Source organism: Lynx canadensis, chromosome E2 (genome assembly GCF_007474595.2).
Source record: "Lynx canadensis isolate LIC74 chromosome E2, mLynCan4.pri.v2, whole genome shotgun sequence".
Taxonomy (NCBI): domain Eukaryota; kingdom Metazoa; phylum Chordata; class Mammalia; order Carnivora; family Felidae; genus Lynx; species Lynx canadensis.
In genome coordinates, this window is record NC_044317.1 from 51,590,477 (window position 1) to 51,615,786 (window position 25,310).

The 25,310-nt window shown below is 54.6% G+C and overlaps 1 protein-coding gene across 2 annotated transcripts in view; it reads left to right on the plus strand.

The window, feature by feature from the left end:
- The window catches only part of ARHGAP35 (Rho GTPase activating protein 35), a 127,382-nt gene extending 102,918 nt beyond the window's left edge, over positions 1-24,464 (plus strand). Inside the window, exons 4-7 of one of the 2 annotated variants that reach the window (XM_030299757.1) lie at positions 9,752-9,829; positions 11,440-11,571; positions 18,592-18,697; positions 18,838-19,444. In XM_030299757.1, coding sequence (XP_030155617.1) covers positions 9,752-9,829; positions 11,440-11,571; positions 18,592-18,697; positions 18,838-19,042 — 521 coding nt within the window. In that variant the 3' untranslated portion in view covers positions 19,043-19,444. Of the gene's footprint in view, positions 1-9,751; positions 9,830-11,439; positions 11,572-18,591; positions 18,698-18,837; positions 19,445-19,480 lie in introns of those variants that run through there. The other variant, XM_030299756.2, reaches the window with a different exon arrangement.
- The last annotated feature ends 846 nt before the right edge of the window (positions 24,465-25,310 follow it).

Below are 25,310 nucleotides of genomic sequence, written 5' to 3' on the forward strand. Positions count from 1 at the left end.
CACGATGGGGGGCTGGGGAGCAGGCTCGGGCGGTGACGCGGGCCACCCCACGCCACGTGCGGTATTGTGTCCTAGACGCAGAGCGGAAGGATTGCCGGCCGGTGGGGGCTACAACCCCCTTTTCTGCCTGAGGATTATAGGCCTCTCACCTATGAAGAGTGCTCGTCTTAGTGAGGAAAGGGAAACCGGGAAAGGAAGGACACCGGGCTGTGATTGGTGACATCTTTGTTCCTTTCATGGTTCATTGGGAATCAGGAACCTGAAAGAAGTTAACCTCTGCCCTCATTAATGCTTGGGAGGAATCTGCCCGTGACCTCAAGGGGCCTCTCTCCTTGGGGGCCTGTCGGAAAGGAAGTTGGCATTATATGCATGGGGCTGGCAGTGACACACTACCTCTGCGCTGGTTGGAGCTGTTTCTTTGTTGGTAGCGCTTTGTTTAGCCAGTGAGACCCCTCACCGTGGTGGCCCCAGCTCGCCTCAGAGCCACACTGCCGCCACCCCTGTGCCACTGGGCTTGTGCGTGTACCGACAGAACCACACCCGGAGCCCGAAGGATGCTCGAATTCTTGGCAGAAGGGTCTCCCAGCTGCTCCCGGCTTGGAACATTGGTTGCTGCTTTGCTGGGTACGGTTTGCTCAGCTCGACTGTGGGTCGCACTCTCCTCTCCCCTCCGTCCCGGGCTGCCCAGAACAGGCAGCGTCAGCTCTAGGCTGACCTGAAGTTCACTTTGTCGGCGCTGCATTTTCTTGAAAATCAGGAAAAATACAGCGCCCCTTGTTTGGCTCAGAGCAGAGTCCAGAAGCCCTCTTTCACAGTTAAATGCAGTAAATACATGGGTAGCTTATAAAGGATCAGCCAGATGCTGGAGCCATATGATGCCCCAGACCTGGTGTGATATTTTCATCTCTTTCCCCCGGATCTCTTCTCTCCCTTCCTCCTCAGCCTTGAGATTTATGACATGACTGTGTGTACGTACAATAGAGTTGGAAATTTATAAAGCCACAGTGCCTACTTGTGGGGCTAACACCCGGTCAAGCAGTCATAATAGAGTGTTAGTGGCATTCTGTCATGGGGAGAGAGGAGGTCTGGCATTGCCAGAAACAGATCTTGATTGACGAGGGAATTACCGAGGGAAGACAGCTAACAAAGGGGCGCTGGCGGGGCCAGAGTGACCCTAGTGTTCGATTAATAGAAGAGCCAGAAAATCATTCCGAGCACATCCAAAACAGGAAGGCAACGGGGAGATCTGGCGGGGACTCTTTCGTGTCATCAATAGTAGAACTGCATCGTAGGAATAAAGCAAGGACACTTCCCATTGGCTGCTTTTTATGTGGCGAGGAGGTGGCATTTTTTCTGTGGCGCTTCCTCCTCACCCTCCAAGTGACAGATGAGAACACGGAGCGGGGTGTGAATGAAGAGATGAATGCGTAGGACTACGCAGGGGATGGAAAGTTCTCAGAGCCCATAGTGGATCGATCTGGCATTGGCAGGATGTAACCTCCATACCACATTCAAGGGAGAAGGGACCGGGGATTAGCATTGCAGATAGTAGACCCCTTGCACAGTAATCGGAGACAGAGCCTGAGCGAGCTGGTTCAGATCCTGCCCCCACCACTGACCCAGCTCCATGGCTTTGGGCAGATGGCTCAGCCTCATCCAGCCTCCATCTGCTATCTGTAAAATGGGAATAAAACCAATATTTACCTTAAAGAATTAGTGGGCGGATCCACTATGATAATTCTAGTGAAGAGCTGAGAAAACTGCAGGTACATAGTAAGCCCTCAACCAAAGTTACCTGTCATTGTTTTCTTACTGCTATTGGCCTTCCAGCGTGCCAGCCATTCGTATTCCTCCCTTGCACGTGTGTAATCTCAGTATTTGTGGCGTCTCGACCAGAGTCCTTCATAAACAACCCTGTTTTTGACCAAGTAGCCGAAGCTCCGAGAGGTGAGTGATCTGTCCCCAGTCACCCTGCCAGCTGTGAGGCAGAGCCAGGATCAGAATCGCGGTCACTTTGGTGTCGAAGCCCAGGTGTGTTTTAAAATATTTTTCTGCAGACTGGCTGGTTTGGGCTCAGCCCTCAGAACGGGCCCTGCCTCTAGGCGCCACTGCCATCTTGTGAAGGGTGTAGAGCGAGGGGGGACAACAGCAGCCATTAAACTGCGGCCTTCGCGTAGGTTTCTGTCTCTTCCTCACAGCAGCGAAGGTGGGCGTGCATCCATTCCGTGGTCAGGTGAACCTCAGCGAGGGTCAGGATTCGAGCCCGTGTCTCCCTGACGACAAAAGTCAGGTGCCCCTCCACTTGTCGGCTTGCTTTCCACTCAGATCATCCGGGTAATAGCTACTGCCTTAACCCCAAGGTCTCCCGAAAGGCACACCACTAGGCCACCACGGGGGAGCTGTTCTGTCTGTTGTGCAGAGAAGGAAAGCCAGGGGGCCGGGACCCCACAGCTAGCAGGTCGCTTCTGCTCTTGACCTCCGTGTTCCACCGCCCCCAGCCCTTTCGTCTTCCTCCAAGGCAGGGGTGCTGCGGTGTGACCCTCAGAAGGAGAGACCACGTGTGCTGCTGGCCTGCGGCCCCAACGGAGGGCATCTTCCTCCTCCCCAGAGGTTGGCCCTCTTCAAGACCGTTTAGATTTTACGGTCGAGGGAGTTGCCTTCTCTCCGAGTTCCCAGCACCCCTCTGGGCTTGTAATTTGGCCCACCTGTGACTTCTTAGTCTTAGATGCATGGACGAGAAGAGTACTCTGTTAGATGGGTTTTCAGCCCCCAGAACAGTCAACAAAAGTTATTTCATAGTTAAGGCCCGTCTCGTGTGGGCCACTTAGAGCACCGGCGGCACCAATTAAGTTTTTTCTAAAGGACTGAAGTGCTGAGTTTTTATACCTAAATATAGAATGTGAAAAATAAACAAGTCAGAGTTTATCTTAGAAGAGGAATTGATTTGTTGCTGGAAAGGAAACTTGGGAGGAACGGAGTCCTGATGTAAATGAGCAGAGGCAAAGCCTGACGTGGGCCGACTGCGGAAAGCCGCCTGGCCACGAACGCTGGTGCTGAGAAGTGGTGCTTGGGATCCAAGAATATAAACTCGTTTGGACATTTCAGAAAATCAGACACGTGCCCTGGCAGGAGGTGATTCGCCCCCCTCGGTTTCCAAGCTCCCAGTGTCCCTAGTGCTCCGGGTGCCAGGGAGGAGCCGGGGTCAGCAGCCACTCTGACGGGGAAATCAAGGGTGAAATATGCTAGTTCTCGGGCCCATGGGGCATGCCTCCTGGCTGGCATGGGTGGGCCATCTAGCCTGCTTAGGTCATCAGAGGAGTTTTGAGGAAGACCACACCTGAAAGGCTCTGGAAAGGCACTTAACTGCCATGTAGGGGCTTGGTAAATATTCAGTGAAAGAAAGAATAAGGCCCTTTTGCCTTTCTCTTTACTATTTTTTAACATTTTTATGAAAGTCATACATGGCTGTGGATAAAGTTTAATACACTAAAGGCTTGCTCACGTTACAAAAAAGCAGCAGTTTAATACTTTTGAAAATGCTTGGTTTCCAGAGTATCCAGTATTTATTTTGCCTTGTACATATTGCCTCCCGGTTTTATTGAAACGTCGAATTTAGGAGTCTGAGATCTTCAAGGTCTGGGTCATCTTCTACAGTAGCAGTTATCCAAAAGGATGGTTCCCCGACCGGCAGCGTCCGCACTGTCCGGAAACGTGCTAGAGATCCACGTTCCGGATCCCGCTCCGGGCTGATGTTGTCGGAATCTCTGCGGCAGAGCCCGGGCACCTGTATTGCAGCCGGCCTTCCCAGGGGTTCTGACGCGTGCTCAGTTTACAGAACTGGTGATTTAGAACAGGGTAAAAGAACGCAGACTCTAAAAGTCAGGTGGGGTTGAGATCACAGCCCAGCAGCTCTCTGACCTTGCCCGTCTTACTTTACCGCTTAGTCTCTGCGTTCCCGACTGTACGATGGGATCGGTAATAACCTCTCTGAAGAGGCTGTTGTGAGAACTGACGTAAAAACGCACAGCAAGCGCTTGGCATCGTGCACCTCACACGTAGTAAACATCCAGTGGGCGCTTTGGTATTGTTGTTGTTAGCTGTCTTCCTAGACCAGGTGTTCATATTTTTAAACAGAAACCCTTGACAAATGGCTGTCCGGTGAAGAGGGAGCTCAGAAGCTCTGGCCCGGGCCAGCGAATGTCAGCTGTAGGTATTAGATTGTTATTTCATATATTGAGAGAACGTTTCCCTTCCTGCAGTTTCCATTCTTAGTCGTAGCCCTGTTCTCCAGAGCAGTTGGACAAGAGTGTTCACGTAGCAGTTGTTGAGGTATTTGAAGAGAGTGACCTTGGCCGTTCTGAACTTTCCCTTGTTCTATTCCCAAAAATTAGCTTTAATGGAGAAGATATTTGAAGGGCTTTTTCAGCTAGGACTTTTTAAAAAGGAAAGAAAAAGGACTGTAGGTGAGGCCCTGCTTTGGTAGCGGGTCTTCGGAGATTTCTGGTGTGCAGAGATGCCTCAGAGTTGAGGTTGAAGCTTCTCAAGCAGACTTGCGGCGTGGAATGGATGTGTCATCGGGGCACCACTGGCGAGGGCTTTGCTTCCTGCTGGCAGGCCTGAGCCACAGGCGCAACCCCCCCCCCCCCCCCCCCCGCCCCAGAGCGTTTCTGCGTGGGTCCCGGGAGGCGCAGCCCGGGGAAGCCGGTCCTGCTGTGTCAGGGGCCGTGGTTCTCAGCGGTATCGCCAGCCCTGGGCTCTGTTTCGGTAGCGGCCTTTGTGGTGTTTGCAGTCTGTTCTGAGCTTTTGTTTTTATTTAATTGATGTCTGATTAGTAGCTGTGAAAAATTGTAGTGGCCAAGCAGATGATACCTTTCCTAAATTATGCTGTGGCGTTGTGTAGGGCAGCAGCAGAATTGCTATTTTAAAATGGCATTTCGTAAAATAAACACGTGTCCCGATTACAGGAAATACTAAGTTGATGATGAATTGACGCTGCGGAGCTGGCCTTGCGCTTGTAAATGCCTCCACTCTCGTGATCGTCCATCTAGTGAGGTTTCAGCAGGCCCACGCCTCGGATAGTTTCCAGAGAGCTGATTTGCAGCTTGTTTTCTGCCCTCCGGTGCTGGGGCAGGTGGCCACGAGGAGACGGCGCAGAGGACTTCTCTCCACGCTGGAGGTCAGAGTTGCCAGAAGATGGTGAATGGCCTGAGGCTGTCAGGATCTTCCGCAGTTCCTACGGGGCCTGTCCACACCTGGGGCTCAGACCAGGGCATTGCCACATTCTTGAGGGACTTTTAAGCCCCTGCCACTTGTGCCTTTGTTTCCTGTGTGCTGGAGGGAGCTGATATTCAGATAAAGGGAAGAGTATGTAGAAAGTAGGTTGTATTTTCAGCCTATAGGAGGTGAAGCCTTGTGCCTGCTGACACATAACTCAGGGCTTGCCAAAATGTGAAAGTGTGGATGAGTGTGTGTGTGTGTGTGTGTGTGTGTGTGTGTGTGTGTGTGTGGGTGGTATGTGTGGTTACCTGGGATGTGAAATAGGTAAAAAGTTTAAATATGCTGAGACGCTTTGGAAAAGTCACTAAGAAGAAAAGAGACCATTGGAAATTTACTAGGTCCATCCCTGACTCTGACCTTTGGGGGTTGACAGCATTAGGGGATGTGCCATCTCAAAAGCGACCCAGAATGGCGAGGACCAATGGACTTCACTCAAGTGTGGCATATCTTCTGCGGGGAAGACTGTGGTCTGGACCCCAACCTGTTGGGTAGATGCCAGACATCTTTCGGAACAGCACTGAGGCAGAAGGGTGACAGAGGCCCTGGACTTGGGCTTCTTATCATCTGTGCAGTTTGGGGCGAGGATTTCACCTTTTAGAATCTTCCTTTTCTCATCTGTGTTCTCACTATCCAGCAGCTCCTACCATAAGGGCTGGAGGGTTCAGGGGCATCATCGTTTAGTGAGTGAGTGAGTGAGTGAGTGAGTGGTAGGTGGATGTGGTGGGGAAGCACCCGGCTCAGTGCACAACATAGAGACACTCAAGAAACGTCAGTGCCGAAAGGGAGGCAGTGAGCAAGGTTGCCGAGCGGGGTTCGTCTGGGGCCTCAGGTTTGGAAAGTGTACGTACTTCTCCCTCCCCACAAATGCAGTGAGGACAGCTCCTTTGTAGCCAGGCACTGCAAGGTAGGGTGTCCTTACGGCTGGCCCGTTAACCCCCTTTTCTCTGGGGTGAAAGGCCTATGTGCAATTAACAGCTTTTAAGCCAGAGAATTGATGACTCTTGCTTCGATGTTCTTTAGAGTTCACCTGCTACTATTGTGGGGCCCCAGAAATAGGCTGCTGCTTTGGTCTTGCCTGATGGGTGCCTCTCCAGAGGCAGTAATTACGGTGATAACTGACATTGAGACACTTGGCTCTCAGGAGCTCACTAATTGACTTCCGGGCCTGGTCCCGTCTCCACTGCCCACACTGCCTTCTGGTGTTGGCTCCGGGGCACATCCTCAGGGCCCCTTCAGCTAGCCAGGGTTGCTCGAAACCGTAGTCTTCAGAAGGGGCCAGGCTTGGTTTAGCCATGAGATCCCACTCTGCTCTTCACTGTGACTTCCTCGTCCTTTAGAACTGTGGTCTCGGGCACAGCCGTGGCCTCTCCTTCCCTGAGATGAGGACAGTGGAGGCAGTAGCCAGGGCCTGGACTCCACTTTAACCTGAGCGGTGCTTCCTGTGCCAAGGGGTTGAGAGCTGAAGGGTGGGGTGAGTCAGTCTCTGACCTGATCCTTTATGTTCTTCTGTATTACTTAACTACATTTTAGGATTTTTTTTCCTTACCTAACGCTGTATATACTAAATCAGTTATAAAAGGATCACAGAGCTAAGTGAAAAAAAAAAAAATTATAAAAGAACAAGAAAGAAATAGTACCTGCTCTAAAAATAGGAAAAGCTGTTCAAAGATAAAAACAAAGGGAGACATCCGGGCGCCTGGGTGGCTCAGTCAGTTGAGTGTCGGTTGACTCTTGGTCTCAGTTCAGGTCATGATCTCACAGTTCGTGAGATAGAGCACCTCATCAGGCTCTCTGAACTGATAGCACAGAGCCTGCCTGGGATTCTCTCTCTCTCTCTCTCTCTCTCTCTCTCTCCCCCTCTCTCTGCTCCTCCACTGCTCGGGCTGTCTCTCTCAAAATAAACAAACTTTTAAAAAAATGTTTAGGGGCGCCTGGGTGGCGCAGTCGGTTAAGCGTCCGACTTCAGCCAGGTCACGATCTCGCGGTCCGTGAGTTCGAGCCCCGCGTCAGGCTCTGGGCTGATGGCTCAGAGCCTGGAGCCTGTTTCCGATTCTGTGTCTCCGTCTCTCTCTGCCCCTCCCCCGTTCATGCTCTGTCTCTCTCTGTCCCAAAAATAAATTAAAAAACGTTGAAAAAAAAATTAAAAAAAAAAAAAAATGTTTAAAGACAAAGGGAGACATGATAAAGAAACAGACTGGTCCTGAAAACCTAAAAATTTTAAATTACATACCTCAAAAAATTCATTATACATATTTAGAAGACACATAACAAAAAGGGAGAATGTTGTAACATTAACATAGTTCCTTACTATTCAGAGGCCTCTTTCAAGTACACAGTGAGAGGGACCACTCATAAAAAATGAACAAGAATGACAAGAACAGGGGCGCCTGGGTGGCTCAGTCGGTTAAGCGTCCGACTTTGGCTCAGGTCATGATCTCACAGTTTCTGGGTTCGAGCCCCACGTCGGGCTCTGTTGTGACAGCTCAGAGCCCGGAGCCTGTTTCGGATTCTGTCTCTCCCTCTCTCTCTGCGCTTCCCCTGCTCATGCTGTCATGCCCAATCTCCACCCCCCCTCCCCCCCCCTCCCCCCCCCCTCAAAAATAAATAAACATTTTTTAAAAATTAGGGACACTTGGGTGGCTCAGTCGGTTGAGCTTCCGACTTCAGCTCAGGTCATGATCTCACAGTTTATGAGTTCGAGCCCTGTGTCGGGCTCTGTGCTGACAGCTCAGAGCCTGGAGCATTCTTTGGATTCTGTGTCTCCTTCTCTGTCTGCTCACGCGCGCTCTCTCTCTCTCTCTCTCTCTCTCTCTCTCTCTCTCTCTCTCAAAGATAAATAAACATTAAAAAAAATTTCTTTAATAAAAAAAAGAATGACAAGAACATGAATAGGAAATTCACAAAGTAAGAAACACACATTGCCAAGAATCTGTTAAACTTACTAGCTTTCCAGAAAACAGAAGAAACATAATTGTGGGGTATTTAAACAGGAAAAAAAAAACTCAGGAAAAATTAAATGATTAACAATAGGACTGTTTTTAAAGCTACTGTATACTTTGATGTCATTAAAATCATGTTGTAAAGAATAGTTAATGATTAGAATAAGCCCACAACATAACTTTGTAAGTGAGAAGGTCAGGTTAAAACACAGCATTATCTCCCATTTAAAAAAAAAATTAAAATTAAGACTCAAGGGACACCTGGCTGGCTCAGTCGGTAGAATATGGAACTCTTATTCTCGGGGTTGTGAGTTCAAGCGCCACATTGGGCAAGGAGCCTACTTTAAAAGAAAATTAAGGGGGCGCCTGGGTGGCTCAGTTGGTTAAGCGTCTGACTTTGGCTCAGGTCATGATTTCACAGTCTGTGAGTTCGAGCTCCACGTCAGGCTCTGTGCTGACAGCGCAGAGCCTGGAGCCTGTTTCAGCTTCTATGTCTCCCTCTCTCTTTGACCTTCCCCCGTTCATGCTCTGTCTCAAAAATAAATAAACGTTAAAAAATTTAAAAAAAAAGAAAAGAAAAGAAAAGAAAATTAAGGGGCACCTGGGTGGCTCAGTCGTTTGAGCGTCCAACTTCGGCTCAGGTCACGATCTCACAGTTCGTGAGTTTGAGTCCCACATCTGGCTCGCTGCTGTCAGTGCAGAGCCTGCCTTGGTTCTTCTGTCCCCCTCTTTCTGCCCCTCCCCTGCTTATGCTCTCCCAAAAATAAATACTTTTAAAAGTTTTTAATTAGGGGCGTCTGGGTGTCTCAGTCGGTTGAGCGTCCGACTTCGGCTCAGGTCATGATCTCGCGGTCTGTGGGTTCGAGCCCCGCGTCGGGCTCTGTGCTGACAGCCTGGAGCCTGTTTCAGATTCTGTGTCTCCCTCTCTCTGACCCTCCCCCGTTCATCCTCTGTCTCTCTCTGTCTCAAAAGTAAATAGGGGCGCCTGGGTGGCGCAGTCGGTTAAGCGTCCGACTTCAGCCAGGTCACGATCTCGCGGTCCGTGAGTTCGAGCCCCGCGTCGGGCTCTGGGCTGATGGCTCGGAGCCTGGAGCCTGTTTCCGATTCTGTGTCTCCCTCTCTCTCTGCCCCTCCCCCGTTCATGCTCTGTCTCTCTCTGTCCCAAAAAATAAATAAACGTTAAAAAAAAAAAAAAAAAAAAATTAAAAAAAAAAAAAAAAAAAGTAAATAAACACTAAAAAAAAATTGTTTTGAAGTTTTTAATTAAAATACAAGAATATACATCAAAATGTGGACAAAAATTATCTTTAGCTGAGGTACCTCTATATTATTTTAATTTTTACAAAAAATATCTTTAAATATTGAGGTAAAAACGAAAATGGGCGAAGTGGGTTGAAGCATCTAGGAAAGTCTGTGCTTCGCCCTCTTCCTCCCCCGTGTGGGCTCCTCACGGAATCGCCCCGTCTTTGCTCAAGTCCAGTCCTGCTCATTCTCTGCACTCCCTGCTCCTAAGATACCTGTTTGTTTCTCCTCAGGACTGAGCACAGAAGGGATCTACCGGGTCAGCGGGAATAAGTCGGAGATGGAGAGTCTGCAGAGACAGTTTGATCAAGGTGAGGCCACAGCCTGGCTGAGCATCGGAGGCTCGAGCCGGTCAGGGGGGACGGGACAGCCAAATTGCCGGGGTGTCCTGTCACGCACAGCCCCGGAGCCAAGAGGTGCTGGCCGGGTGACTGAGAAAGAGAAAGCATTTGGCCCCAGTTAGCCTTCCCTCCGAGGTCACACTGCCACTCGGAGGGGAGGGGAACGAGCCCTGCCGCCAGACGGAAGCATTCCCGGCGCCGAACCTGAGTCAGCCCGCTGCTCCCCCGTGTCACCGTCCACTGACCGTATTCCAGGTCACCTCTCGAGGTGCCTTGCTTCTCTCACCCTGGGAAGGGCAACATGTGCCTCCGTCACCTCTCAAGGGCGTTGCTTCCCTTGCCCTGGGCCCCCGGGGCATAATTGCAGGCACATAATCTGAAGTTGGGTTGCAGCAATAGTCCCGTTTTGCCAACCCCAGGAATACCTTCAGCCATGACTCCCCTCCTCGCAGAGTCCCTGCACGAGAGAGACAAAGCGAGGGAACGTTTATGATCAGCTGAGCGTTGGGACCCAGACTCCCAAAGCTGAAGTCTCATGAGTTAGACTGGCTCTTGGCCGGGACTCCTGTCTCCAAAGCTGGGTCTCAGAGGTCTGAAGCCAGAGAGCTAAACTCTAAGTCTTAGAACTGAGCACACTATGGGCTGAGAAGTCACACCCACTGGTGCCAGAAGCAAACGAGCCAAAGCAATGAAAGTTCTCAGATGTCACCAGCCAGAGAGGAAAGTAAGCTGAGGATCAGAGTAGGGTCCAACCCAGCGTGTGGCTGGGCCTGAGGAGACCAAGCCAGATTCTGAAGCCAGGCAGCCCGTGTGGGCGTGTGGGACAGAGCAGCGGCCAGGAGCAGGCCCCCAACCCCGCCACGGCCAGCCGGTTAGCCAGCAGTGCGGGGAGGGCACGCACTAAGGAATCTTGCAGGATGGGAGGCCTGACGTCAGCACGAGGGTAGAGCCACACACTCAGTTATGTACTCGTATGTATGCAAGAATCTGTTAATGGTTTCTACCGCCCCAAATGGAAATAGCTAGTGTCTAACAGTAGATGATTTCTTGTAAATCGGGAATGTAATAAAGTATTTAAAGAAAAGTGAAGACACAGAGGTCATTGGTTTCATAAGCTGGGAGGGGCAGAGGGAGAAAGAGGAGTCTGCTCACCCTGCCACCTTAAGGAATAAGGATGGAGTTGAGATTATTGGTAGCATTCTGTAACCCACCGTGAAAAGCGAGCCAACCTTTTAGGAAAGTCCTTTGATTTTCCAAGGGGGTGGGGGGCGGGGGGGTGTAAGGAAAAGGCAGGACAGAAGGAGGGGGTAAAGCTGCTTTATTCAAAGGATGACCTTGGAAGGAGGCATTGGGTGTCAGCCTCTGTCTGCGAATCTCACAGCTTTTTTTTTTTTTTTTTTTAGCAGGGAATGCCACCTCCTGTTCAGTCTTTGATAATCCTGAGTCCCTGCCCAGGCTCCAGGCCAGCCCTGGGCAGCATCCCAGGGTCTTCGAGGTTTCTCTGCCTTTCTCCAAGCACTGAGTTTTCCTTTTGCTTCTTTCCAGCTTAGACTGACCTCACTCTCCCAACTTCCTTTCAGACCACAACCTGGATTTGGCAGAGAAAGACTTTACAGTGAATACCGTGGCTGGTGCCATGAAGAGCTTTTTCTCAGAGCTGCCAGACCCCCTGGTCCCGTACAACATGCAGATTGATCTGGTGGAGGCACACAGTGAGTACTGGTAACCCAGCCCGGCTCGTGGGCCCAGGCAGCACTCCAGGCCGACTGTGTTTGTTGAACTAAGGGAGAGGAGCTGAGCATCAGTAGAATGAGTTCTGTGCTCAGGGAACAGACACTCTGGCTCTTAGAGCTGAGGTTGGAAGGATATAAGGACAGGGAAACTAACTAAGGATGATGCCGTAGGGGCTTGTAGATCAGCCCCCACCCCCACCCCCGCCTTTGTAGACCAGAGATGCTTTTCTAAGCATCCTAGCAAAATCGTTGCAGGTTCCCCCAAAACTCCACGACTTACTAGCCTGGTTTTGTAGCAGACTTGGGTCAAATCTGCTCCTATGCTTGTTCAAAGTGTAAGCGTGGTTGACACAATGTTCCCTGACCCTTAGTTTCCCTACAACCCTGTCCCCGCTCCTATTTATGAAATATTAGGAGAGACTTCGAGGCGGGGCGGTAAGAGACCTGTTAAAGGGGGCAGGTATTTCTTTTTCCCTCTGCTTGCCCATCCCTCTTACAAGGAAGTTAGCATGTAGTCTGGGGCCAGCCCACCTCTGGGGGGAAAGGGATGGTTCCAGTTGCCCTGACCAGATGATCAATGGCCGGGGGGGTGGCAGGTCAGCACCTCTGGTTTTTTGTTTGTTGTTGTTGTTTTTAATTTTTTTAATGTTTATTTATATTTGAGAGAGAGAGTGAGAGCAAGCAAGCGGGGGAGGGGCAAAGGGAGGGAGACAGAATCCAAAGCAGGCTCCAGGCCCTGAGCACAGAGCACAGAGCCCTACACGGGGCTCCAGCTCACAAGCCATGAGATCATGACTTGAATCGAAGCCGGATGCTTAACCGACTGAGCCGCCGGGTGCCCCAGCACCTCTGGTTTTAATGGTGACCTTTGTGTGCCATCCTGCCCGCCCTGCCAGCTGTTTCCACCCTGACCTGCTTCTCTCAGGAGGCATCTGTCCACCCGATTGGGAGCCTTCCCTCCGGGCAGCCTTTCCCGGACGTTGTGTAGTACCGCAGCTTCCCACCTTGTGGCACTTTTTACCTTTTTTAGTCAGAGGCATCCTTCCTGCTGTGCGGCTCTGGTGGGCCGGGACCCCCAGAAGGAGCCATCGCGGCGCAGCTGCAGAAGGGAGTGTCTTGGCCGGTGACCGTGGAGGTGGGGAAGAGGAAAAGGAGCCATGTTCCTTGGACCACACGGGACTTTAGTCTCATCTCATCAGTGCCCAACTCAGAAGAGGGAGTTTCAAGCAAGCATGGTTTACTCACAAGGCTGGTGGTGTAGGCAGAAATTTGGGGGCAGTCGCAAATCAGGGTTTTAAGTCTTAGGTCACAGATTCTTAGTGGCTTCAGGAAATGGACGTGCCGACAAAAGTCCACCCCTGAAATGTGAGGGTGCCCAGGTCAGAACCTGGCTGCTGCCAGAACTGCGGGGCCCCTGGGGTCACCTTTCCATGGTCTACGTACTCCGCGGTGCTAACTTTCACAACCTGGGTGCCACCTTTGCCTTGCTTTATCCTCACGGTCTCGGTGGATTGAAATATCTCACGGCTCCTGATCTTATCCAAGCCCATCACGGATGGGGCAGGAGCGCATGGTTCTGGGGCTGTCGTAGGGTTGCCGGGCCTTCTTTCCCACCTGCTTTCTCTGGATAGGAGTCCGGGTTTCTCCAAGATGAGTTGGGTGGGGACAGGTGCCAGCTTCTGCTCGGATCCTGCTGTCCAAAGACTCCTCCAGCAGGCTCCAGGCTGGCCCAGATGTGAACCACATAGGAAATCTCTATGTGGAGCCAGCTTTCTCTCCACCAAGCTTGTCTCTTGGCGGAAGTTGGAGAGAAAAGGTGTGGGCTGGTACTCCCCTCCCGGAGCCAGTGGATTCCTGTCAGCATTTGTCTTGACTTGGCGCCATCTAGAGGCTTGTAGAGTCCTGGCACCCGACAGAATCCCATTGTCTCTGCAGGAACTGCTAACGTAGCATCTTTTTGTTTTTGGAGGGGTGTGGGGGGGGGGCAGGAGAGGGAGGTGTTATTGATAGAGAATCAGCTGCCCTTCCTACAGCAGCTTCCCTAGTCTCCACTGCTGAGAAAGGGAGCCCCTTGCTGCAGCAGCCTGGAAAAGGGTGGAGATTTCTGCTTCCTCTTCCCATTGTGTGTTTCCTGTGCCCGAGCTAGTCAGCTGGGGTTCCGTTGTCTTGAACCTGGGGGCAGGAGGGTGGAGAGGATCTCGCTGACCTGGCACCTTTCAAGGCCACAGCAGTTGAGTGAAGGTGGGCTGTGTATGTCCTGGGGTGGCTTTAACTGAGCCAGGGGCACCAAGTAGGCAGTACCAGTGTTAGTGTTAAGGGACATTATGAAACGAAGATTCTCAAGCCCAAAAGTAGCTATTCCCAGCCTGGCTGGGTTTCCATGGCAACGTCAACTTGACCAGCTCTTCCCACTTAATACTAAGAGCTGTTGTGTCTGTGTGTTCAGGGCTTGAGAATGGTTTCAGATTCCATCACAACAAATATCAAGGTCACTATCAAATTGTTTTGTTAGCTCCAGAATTTCACAATATTGAACATTGCTGAAAATGTGTGCACAAATAGAGATTTTTGTGATTATTTACCATTTATCTTCCTACCACACTCAAGGTGATGTGTGGGTGATTCAGAAATGAGTGGCAGTAGCATCCGTCACCCACACTGCTGGGGAGTGGCACGCTGGGGCTTGACCTTCCATGCAGAGACGTCGTCCCTGCCCTGCCAGGGTGCATATGTTAGTTACCTGCCAGACAGAATGAAGCCAGCTGAGCTGGAAGGGTAGAAAATGCAGGGTGGAGGGCTTCGTGGAAGAGATGGCACCTGAGCTGTGGCTTCAGGGAGGACCAGGATTTCAGGAGGCAGAGAAAAGGGCTTTGGGTTCCCTGTTCATCTCACACGCACACCTCATCCTGGCCTTCGCCAAATATTATCACTCGTTCTTGCCCCACGTCTTCCCCTCCTCCTCTTATGACACCGCCAGCCTCACCACCACCTATTTAGAGTCCCTCCGGTCCAGCCAGTCCTGTCCTAGGTCCTTCATGCCAGAGGGACGTAAAGCTAGCCCTGTCTTGGTCCAGAAGTTCTGAGCCTAAGGACCTTTGGTTCCGGGGCCTCATTAGCCCCGTAACTACTTGTAAAGCTCCATATGTGCAGTTTAGTGTACAGAGAAGACCAGCAGCTTCCATCGGATTGTCAAAGGGATGTGGGACCCAAGTGGTTCAGGGCACTGGCTCCCGTCTTACCATTCCCACTGGGAGACGGGGTGCCTTACAGCTAGAGGTGGTAAACATCCTGGGATCGTGCCTCCTCTTGTCTGTCGAGATAGCTGCTTAAGGTCACAGGGGTGTTCCTCACTCACATCCTGGCACGTACCAGGCCCTGTGTGGGACAGGGACAAATGGCAGTAGACAGAGGAGTGTGTAGTCCCTGCCTCGGTCTGGCGGGGTAGGAGGCATGGAACAAGTTACTGCAGGGTCACGCCTCCCGGAGAGAGATACCCGGAATCTTCCATTCCAAGCCCAGCGGAGTGAAATCTTGGCCTTGGACTCGTTTTGTACCTGAGGGAGAGGTAGAGGGTGCATGCTGTACGTGCTTGCGTGCTTCACTGAGAGGGTGCTGTGACCTTGAGCCACTTTTTTCCTCTTCTGGTGGTGCAGGTGTGCGAGATGGTCAAAGGCCATCAGATTTTCCTCCAGGCACTGTGTGGGGCGGCAGCAGGTCCAAGCCTAGAGCCTATCTGATGGCCTGGGGTGACGTGGGCAGCAGGGCGGCACGGCCAAGGCAGGGGCTGTGTGTGGGATCGAGATCCCTGACAGCAATTTGTGTGACCTTGGGCCCGTATTCTTACTTCTCTGAGTCTTAGTTTCTCTGTATACTGTGAGGGGTGTGGCGAGCTAACCTCTAGGCTGTGGCCTCTTGCTGTCCCCTTCTCTTCCTCCCTCTTCCTCCCGAGTTCTTAGGGTATGTGTTAGTTCTAAATTGGTTCTAAATTGCCTGGTCTGTGTAAAGAATTTGCCTTGGTTCAGCTGGCCTGAAAATGCCTCTTCTGAACCCGTCTTGCCATCTCCGTCAGCTGAGACCTCATTTCACAAGTATGACATGTTAGCTGGGGCGGGGGGGGGGGGGGGGGCCTTGCCCTGTAGAGGGCCCCTCACCACCCGAGTCGTCCTTCAAAGAGGATCTGAAGCCGGAGAGCGCTGCGGCCTGGCAGAAGGCAGGGGACCCGGAGCAGACGTGGGGGACCGGGAGACGGAGCCTGTGCCCGGCCGCCCTCCCCCCACCGGTCTTACGTCCTTGGCGCTGCCTCTTGGCGTCGCCCCAGCCAGCGTGTAGGGTGAGCCTAGTGCGGTGAGGGCTGCACAGACAGCAGCTCCGAAGCTGCCCCGCTAGCACTCTGGCCTGTGCAGAGGAAGAAATCACTGGCGTCCCGAGCACCGGGAAGAAGATTCGCTTGCTTGAGGGGGGAAGTGAGCGAGATGAAGTCAGAAGGTGGTCAGCAAGATGGGCCGTGTTTTTCGTGAGACAGACAACAGAGGGCCGGGCCCTGCACCGAGAGGCTTCCTGTTGTCTCCTTGACTTCCTTGCTCCTCCTGCCAAACCCTGTGCTCCCCAGCACTCGTGAGCCCCTGCACCCTGAAGCTGGCTGGAGAAAGAGAGGGGAAGCATGAGTAGGGGGGACCATCTAGGTCTTCGTTGGGCACCTTGCTGCCGCACCACATGGCGTTCCTGAGAAAGGGGCGTGAGTTACTATCGAGGCAGCCTGGTACCCCCACCTCTGCCTCCTCCTCCTCCTCCTCCCCCTCCTCTCCCTCCTCCCAAGGAAGACCAAGGGAGCCAGCATCCCTGTGGCACCATGGATGGGAAGGAGAAGACCGGCACCTGTCACTCCAGCCCCGCTTCCTGCCTCTAGTCAGGATGGCAGAGACCCGCTTTTGGGTGAAGGCGCCCTAGGGGTCAAGTGCCTGATGAAAACACACAGCTGCGTTTGTGCCGCACCAGCGCCCAGGAGACACCTGGGCCGGGCTTGCATCTGTAAGGGGGCGCGATCACTTTTTTATGAAGTGAGATTCTGAGCCCTGCCCGTGCTTCTCGGGTGTCAGGACGATCGCGCATCCTCCCTAGAGCAGTGTACTATTTTTAAGTAAACTTTTTACTGAAGTTTAACAGTAAAAAGTATTTGAAATTCAAGGCCGGAGACAAAGCGTGCTCTCAAGGTGGAACCCTTAAAATAAATCTTAGGCGCAGAGCAGTGAAGGTGATAATGACCCCACCCAGTTCGCTCCCTTGGCTTTTCAGTCATCTTCTAACAGACAGACACTATCAAAACACTGTTGTTATCAAGTCCCAATCTTGAGTCCTAAAACTCCCCAGTTTCATGACCGTGAGCCTACCGGCAAAAGCTCTGGGTCGCTCCGGCCCTGCCTGTCTCTGTGGCCTCCCTTCCCGCTGCTTCCTGACATTCGGACCACCTCCAGATGCTTACTGTGTGTGTGCTGTTCCTTTCACAGTGTGGCATCACCATCCCCAGCCCCTTTTACAGAGAAGGGCCTGACACTCACATGTGTCACTCACCCAAGATCCCACAGCTGGCAGGTGTCAGGGACAGAATTTGTACCCAAGACCGTGTGGGTTGGGTTTGGCTCTGTCCCACCGCACGGCCCTGGCCCCCTGCCCCTTGCCACCACCACCCCCCCTCACCGTTCATGCACCACCTGTCCTTCCTCACCCAGCTCGAGCCAGGCTCCTCCTGCGCTTCCCCAAACCGTGACCCTCTAGGGGCAATGCCTACCGCGGAGGTTCTTAACTTGGAGGCCACAGGCTTCCTAAGGAATGTGATGGGTTTGGGCGAGTCCGTGAACTCCAGAGGTCGTAGACGGGGTTGTACACGGCCTATCTGGGGAGAGGTTCTGGAACTCACATCCAGCCCAAAGGAGTCTGTGCCCCGAAACCAGTCGGGAACCATCGTATTTTTTTAGCGATCCCCCCATTCATCCACCCCCATAACCGTAAGTGTGGGATAGCTGTTATCTCTTCCTGGGCCCTACTCTAGTTTTTCTGAGTGCTAGAGATCACCTTCAGTTCTAAGAAGTAGCCACAGGGGGATCTTTCCATGCTCGGAGAAATCTGTCTAGGCTGGCTCTCCTAGCCAAGATAAGCCAGACGTATTCAGGGAAGGGAGCTGGGATCCCAGGGGACACGATATCCACAGCCAGTCAGTGATGTTTGAGTCCCAGCTCTGTAACCTCTATGAGTATGAGATTCCTTATCCCTCAATAGGGCGACAAGCCCCTTCCTCATAGGACAGCAAAGACTTGCTGAACCAGGCCTGGTGTGGATAAGCCCTTACTCGAGTTAGCTTGTTTTCACACTCCCACTACATTAGGATTCCATGATGGGCGAAGTGTGGGTGGTGGTGGGGGAAGGGGGTGCATAGGCCCTTTGATGAACTGCATGAGAATTCCCCCACTGTTTCCATCGGCTCCTCCAATAGGGGGATGTGTAGAGGGTCCTTGTGTCTCTAGGGAAAGGACAGAGCCCTGGTCTTGTGACAGACTCCCTCCCTAGACAGTCTGTGGGCGTGGGTGGGTGGCAGTGCTCACCCGTCTGCTCAGGAAGCATGCGGGCTTTCTGCACCGGGATTCCTGTCTCCAGGGGCAACCGGATGAGCGAAGAATGGTGTTCTGTATGGGGAGTCTGTGTGGATCGTTGAGTCTCGGGCGGTGGGGGGGCCAGGAAGCCCCGGGCGCACAGTGCTCCCCTTCAGCAGGGGCCTGGGACCCCGAGGTGGGCCCGGTTGCTGGGTCGGTGCCACCGCCAGGTGTGCCCGCTGTGGGCACAGACTTATGGGGGGAAGAGTGGGGCTGACCTGGTATAAGAGCCCTGGGCCACCCCTAGGCGGCCCCCGGCCCACCAGTCTCACCACCCGCCCAGGACTGCCATCTCTCGAGCCCATAACACCCACCAGCTGTGGCCATGGAAGTCTTTGGTTTTCTCTTTCCTCAGAAATCAATGACCGGGAGCAGAAGTTGCATGCCCTTAAGGAAGTACTCAAGAAATTTCCAAAGGAAAACCACGAAGTCTTCAAATACGTCATCTCTCACCTGAACAAGTACGTGGCCGGGCTTGCCCTCGGGTCTTCCCTCCACCTGAAATCGCTAGTCAGGGGCCGGGCCGGTGAGCAGCAGCGTGACGCAGAGCAAGGCCCTGTCCTCAGCCTGGCAGTGATAGGGCTGCCGTCTCCCTCCTCAGTAGGCCACGTCTGGCTCACCAGGGGCATCCTGGGGTCTCGACTCCTCCTCCCGTGTCCGTCCTGCTTCTGTCTGAGAGGCCCGTGTGGCCTCGGGCATGCCCAGGGTCCTCCGCGGTATGTGACAGAACACTGCCAAGGTACGTGTGCTGTGAAGAAGCTCGAACCCGTCGAGTACGTGCAGGAGTGTGGGCAGGAAGCCTGTAACTGTTTCCCGGATTTATGTACAGACAGAGTAGGTTGGTTTTCCAGGCAAACCTGTTCTTCTCTCGCCAGAGTGGTGTCTGACGGGGGCTCCTGCTCCCTCTCGGTGCAGCCAGAGCAGTGTCACACACTTTGAGGCCCGGGCGATTGTCCCTGAGGCAAGACCTCAGAGTCACTCCTCGGGGGCTGGCCCTGTGGCGACACCGAGGCAGAGGACCAGCCCTAGAGGGTCTCCGAACTCAACTTCCAGGCCAGGCCCGGGAGAGCTGTGCTCGGGCCTTTTCTCTGTTCAGGCTGTAGACGGGCAGGCGGGCAGAGCATTCTGGGGTGTCAGTGACCACGAGCACACATGGGACAGGGCAGGGTCCCTGCTGGCAGAGAGCCTCATCTGGGGCCCCCGGCCCTGTGGAGCCCTGACCGTGAGTTTGGTGTCACCCACAGAGTCAGCCACAACAACAAGGTGAACCTCATGACCAGTGAGAACCTCTCCATCTGCTTCTGGCCCACCTTGATGAGACCCGACTTCAGCACCATGGACGCCCTCACGGCCACGCGGACCTACCAGACAATCATCGAGCTCTTCATCCAGCAGTGCCCCTTCTTCTTCCACAATCGGCCCATCAGTGAGCCTCCCGGTGCCACGCCCAGCTCCCCCTCCGCCGTGGCTTCCACCGTCCCCTTCCTCACCTCCACACCTGTCACGAGTCAGCCGTCACCCCCCCAGTCGCCTCCACCCACGCCCCAGTCTCCCATGCAGGCCCTGCTCCCCTCCCAGCTGCAAGCCGAACACACGCTGTGAGCCACCGAGGCCTGGGGCCAAAGGTGACCTTCTCTCTTCCGCGGGGTGGCATGTGGCCTTGAACAAAACCGGGTCCACTGGGGTAGGAGTGGGGAGAGTGTCCCCTCTCCCCTGTTACCTTCTCAAGACCTCAGCGGTAGCACCAGCCCCAGTCCACACCTTGTGCTGGGCCATCAGGCTCCCCGAGCCCAGCGCTGCAGACCCCGGAGCTGGCCGTAGGCAGCAGCCAGAGGGCGCCCTGCTCTCTGACTTGGACCTTCTTGAGGACTGAACTGGCCAGGCAGTGGCCCCCGTGACCCTCTACACGCTCACTGCTCCCCAGACCACTTACCCTGCCTGCCCGTGCACAGCGGCCTCAGGGCATCGTTCACCGCTTGGACAGAGCCCCGGCCTCTGCCAGTGGAAGCAGGTTCCGAGATTTGGGCTGCCCCGGGGCGGGGTCATCGGTCCCTGCAGAAAACAATTCCCGTCCGTTTTGTCCACCTCTTTCCACCTTCCGCGTCTGCACTTCCACCCCCGTCAGGGTGGCACCTGTCCGGTGGCCTCCTCGGGAATGCGCGGGCCGCGGCTCTGTCAACCCAAGGTACCGTGCTGAGGGTGTAGCCCCTGCAGGTCAGAACCGGGGGAGGGCGGCTGTGTGCCCGGACCAAGAGCGTGGGACTCCCCTCCACTTGCGCACGCCCCCTCCCTCTTCACAGGATCTGGCCTACGTTCCCTTTAAAACAAGGGAACGCTGGAAGAAAAACGGAAAACCCCTCCGATAACTCACAAAAGAAAAAGGAAGAAAATCCAGACCTCAAGACTGAGCTCTCCTCCCACCTCTCGGAGAGGCAAACGGGGGGGCGGGTGGCCCTTGCCTTGGTAAAGGCGAAACAGGGATGCCCAGGGGTGGCTGCCAGGAAAGCTGTTGGGGTCCCACTGACACCCTGTCAGCAGATCCCCTTTTCCCAAGAAGACAGTTTAAGCCCTTGGTGGGAGAGCTTGGGAGACCAGCCTGGATCCTGGTCTGCTTTGAAACACACTGCAGTGCTGTGGAAACACTATTCTGTGCGGGGTGTGGGTGTGGGTGTGGGTGTGGGTGTGTGTCCGTGTCCCCGTGTCCCTGTTAGGGTGCAGCTGGGGGCACCTGGGGCTTGGTTTAGTCCTCCTCATCCCGGGCCACCGAACACCACCAACCCAGTGCTTAGGGCACTTCATGGGAAGTGGGTGACGTACGGGGAAGCGTGGTCCGGGTTCCTGCACAGGGACTGAGGGCCTGGGGGAGCAGAAGTCACAGAAGCAGTCGGGAGTCATGAGGAGGGTGCCGGGCCTGCCCGTCACTACGAGCCCCGTGGCTTTCCCCCGCCCTTCCTGGGAAATGGCCTTCTCCTCAGCCTCCATGCCCTTCCCGCCTTCCCGCCTTCCCGCTGGGAACCCTTCGAGTGCCCACCCGTCTCTCCAGTGCAGCGGCCGTGCTAAGGCTGCTACAGATACTGGCTGCCCTCCACTCCTCGTGGCTGGGCCGTGGCCTCTGCAGCGGGGGAGCCTGGCACAAAGGCGCCCCGGGCCCAGGTCGTGGGGTTCGGGGCCCTGCGTGCCACACAGCCTCCGGCCTCTTTGCACTTTAAGAAGCAACGCCTGGGGTGGGTTCCCCGATGCCCTGGGTCCCCTCAGCCGGTGGCCCGACAAAAAGCTGCCTCGGTCTGGCCCCAAAAACTTCCTGTTGGCCCGGGGGGGGGGGGGGGGGGCCTGCGCTCGCCGACTGCTCCCTCTGGATAAGCTGGATACCTTACTGTTCAGAGTTCTCGTACGGCAACATAAGGTGCTTGGAAAACACTACCCCGCAAGTTTTACCACCTCCTTTTAACACTAGTCAAAAAGAAACGCAAGGTACATGAATGTTTTACATAAATGCTGGGTGAGGAGGGCTCTCTTTCCTGGCCGATCCGCATCTGAGGCTTTAGGCCCGGGTTGGCTTGTGGGTGACTGTGGTGGCAGACCCGTGGCTCTGGCTCTCCAGCTCCCTCCGCTCTAAGTCCCGGGCAGGCGAGGAAATGACTCCACAGAATTAATCTCGGCCTTTTTCTAGATCGTGCCCACCTGTCCACGCCCCCCCCACCCCACCCCCGCCCCAAGGTAGCCCTTCAAGGTATTGGGTGTGCGTGGCCTGGGACCACCTTCCCTCCTGTGGACGGGGACAAAAGTAGCCTGGTCCCCACCCACTGCCTGTTTCCTCGGCCGCCCACTTTGTGCTGGTGCACCAGGCCGGGTGCCCCACGCCACCACCTGCCACCTCGGCTGTGCATGGGGGACTCCACAAGCCCCCAAGTTCCCCTCATTCTTGAGACTAACGGATGTGTAGATGGTGACTTTTCTAGGGGGGGGTGGGGGGCGCGCTGGGAGGAGGAATACTTGCTTTGTGCTCTTGCCCTCCCCCTCCCCCTCCCCCTCCCCCTCCCCAAGAGTAGCAGGAGCCGGCCTTCCCCAGGGCAGCCTCTGGGCCGACGGTGCCCCCTGGCAGCCAGCTCAGGGAGCCCCTTCGTGTGCCTGCCCTGTGCCCTGCCGGGGCTTTAAAGGGTGTGGGGGGGCGGAGCTGGTGGCCCATGCCCCACAAGAGCCACAGTGCACAGGAAGTGCCAGGGACCGAGCTTCCAGTTTTCTGCTGCTCCAGACTCGGACTAGGGGGTGTTAGTCTTGTCACTCTGGGTTGGCGTTGCCACTAGTGGTAGTTCTGGGCCCTGGGCTTCCCCCTCCGGTCGGGAGTGAGCGCCCATACCAAATGGGCACTTGGGTAAGACCCAGAAGGGCAAGTCTGGGCCCATGTCAGGCCGTGCTGCTTTAGATGGGTCGCTCCCCACCCCTCCGGTGCCTGCGGCGCGGTCAGCTCTGAAGTGTTTTCACAAACGATTCTCGTGCGAGGTGCACCACGGCTCTGGAACCGAAGGCAGGACGGGCATTAATGAGCCTTGGCCGAACTGGGTGAGCAGGTCAGCAGAGGTATGGGACTTGCTTCCCGCCCCACAGCTAAATAGCAGTTTGCCTGGGAGCGCTCTGCCTGGCCCGCGTCTGACATCCACAAGAATGTGGTGGTGATATTCAGTGGAAATGAACAGCCCTTGGTTGTGAGCGGAAGGCTCCTTCTAGAAGGCCCTGACAACTGAGGAAGGGGTCGCGGCGTGGCTTGCGAATTCGCCCCGAATTCTTGGCTGTGTTGTGTTGGGGATCACACACGGCACGTTTATTCCTGCTCTCTGTTGAGTCGTTCTTCCCGTCACTTGACGTGCTGGAGTGCTGAGAGATACTCCGTACGGTTTCCTGTGTCTACACCTACCGCCACCCTGCTCTTCCTGCTGCCGGGTGTGATCCTTCCCGCCGAGCGTGTTGGTCTTTGCCGGGTGGGCAGAGGGGGCCGTCCTGGGAGCAGCGCGCCTCCGCCCCGGGCCCCTGGTCTCGGGAGGGAGGCCTGGAGGGCGTTCCAGCCTCGGCCCCGAAACTTGAAAACCACACTGGGTAGAAGCCCTCTCCCTCTGTGCCCCCTCCCGCTCCTGCGAGGACAGCCACACTGCCTTGGGGTTCCCGAGAAAGGAGTGGACGCTGGCTCGCTGCCGCCCGCCGAGGGCTCTGCCCACCGTTGCTTCTCCAAGAGAAGGAAGCCCCGGGGACCTGGGCGGCTTTCTGGGGGCCGGGCTCCACATTCCTGTGCGGTGGGCACGGTGCGCCCTGGGGGCCGGGACAGCGGGCGCTGCACTCGCTCCCGGGCCCTGCCGACTCGGCGGACGGTGGACGAGGAGCCGCCCTCCTGTTGCTTGGCAGGTTCAAGCCACTCGTTTGCGCTTAGGTGAAAGGACCGACCGAGTCGAGTCCGGGACCGCTGGCCCCGGAGAGGGGGCGGCATGGGGGGAGGGCCGCCGGCCCCCGAGTCGGGAGCCGGGAGCCACGTCCGCCCGCCACCCGGGGCCGGCGCCCGCGGCAGTGATGTTCCACTTTCATGTAGTCAAGACAGGGCGTAAGTTATTGTTTGCATAAAAAAGAATCCTGTTCCCTGTGTACATAAAAAAAAAAAAAAAAAAAAGGCAATGTCTCTGAATTGTATGGGAATAAAACTTGTTTGAAAATTTGGAATAGTGCTGCTGCCAGCTTATTTTTCTGGTACTTGTATTTTCACATGTTAAATGATCTTTATATATGTTGAATTAACAAATATTTTGAGTTTCCTGAGGGAAAAAAAGCATATTAATGGTATTGAAATGTGTTAGTAGTCTGGCCGTGTGCCCAAATTTCTGTTTTGCAGCAAAAGTGGAGAACTGTATGTAAAGAAAGTATAACAATTATTTCTTTGTATTTTAGGGGCTTTAACCAGGACATCATCCTCTAGTTGGTGTTAGGAATGTTTGCTTAATTTCCAGACCCCCCTTTTTTTTTTAAACACGTTGTGGGTTTTTGAGGCTCCAACCCGATTAGTGCATGGTCAGCCGTCAATCAAGGCTGAAGCATCTCTGACTGAGGTGGTTTTGTTTGGTTTTGTTTTTTAAAATCATGTATTTGCTACAAAGTAATGTATTCGTCTCAATGGGAATGGTGTAAAAACTGAAAAGGCCTTATGTGATATGTATCATAGTTAATAAATCAATCTTGTAAAAAACCAAACCTGAGAGACATGAAGGCGGCCCCTCCTGCCGGGCCCAGAGCACCTCCCCCCCTCCCCCTGCAGGGCACAAGGGTCCCTGAGCACCTCCCCCTCCCCCCCCCCCCCCCCGCAGGGGACAAGGGTCCCTGAGCACCTCCCCCCCACACAGGGCACAAGGGTCCCTGAGCACCTCCCCCCCCCCCCCCCCCCGCAGGGGACAAGGGTCCCTGAGCACCTCCCCCCCACACAGGGCACAAGGGTCCCTGAGCGCCTCCCCCCCACACAAGGCACAAGGGTCCCTGAGCGCCTCCCCCCCCGCCCCGCCCCACAGGGCACAAGGGTCCCAGAGCACCCCCAGGAGAAGACCTTCTTGCTGGGGGTGCTGCTGGGAGTTGACTGCTGGGCAGCCCTGCAGTGTTAGCCTCTGTTAACTGCCCATGTTCTGGACAGTGCTCCTCCCACGGGAGCCTCAGTCACCCAGATCTGGCTACTCTGCCCCCTCCCCTTCTAGGCTCTCTAGGTCCACTCGCAGCCATGACCTTCCTGTCCCTACTGCCTCCGTTCCAGCACAGGCCCAAAGTCCAGCTCACCTGGCCTGACGACAACCCCAAGCCCTAAGTGGCCTCCCTGCCCTCAGTTTTGCCCCTTCTAATCCTTCATTCCCCAAAGTTAATCCAGAAGGAGACCTATGGCAGGAGTGGAAAACAGTCCCCATACGAGCCCCCTCCCCTTCCTGTGCCTGCGGTAGATGTGGCTTGTTGACCACGGCACCCACGGAGCTCGAGCCCAGCAGGCCTTGAGAGGCAGCCGCTGGCGATCAACAGAGCTGGCACTGGAGAGGCCACCTGCTCGCACGGGCTTCTGGC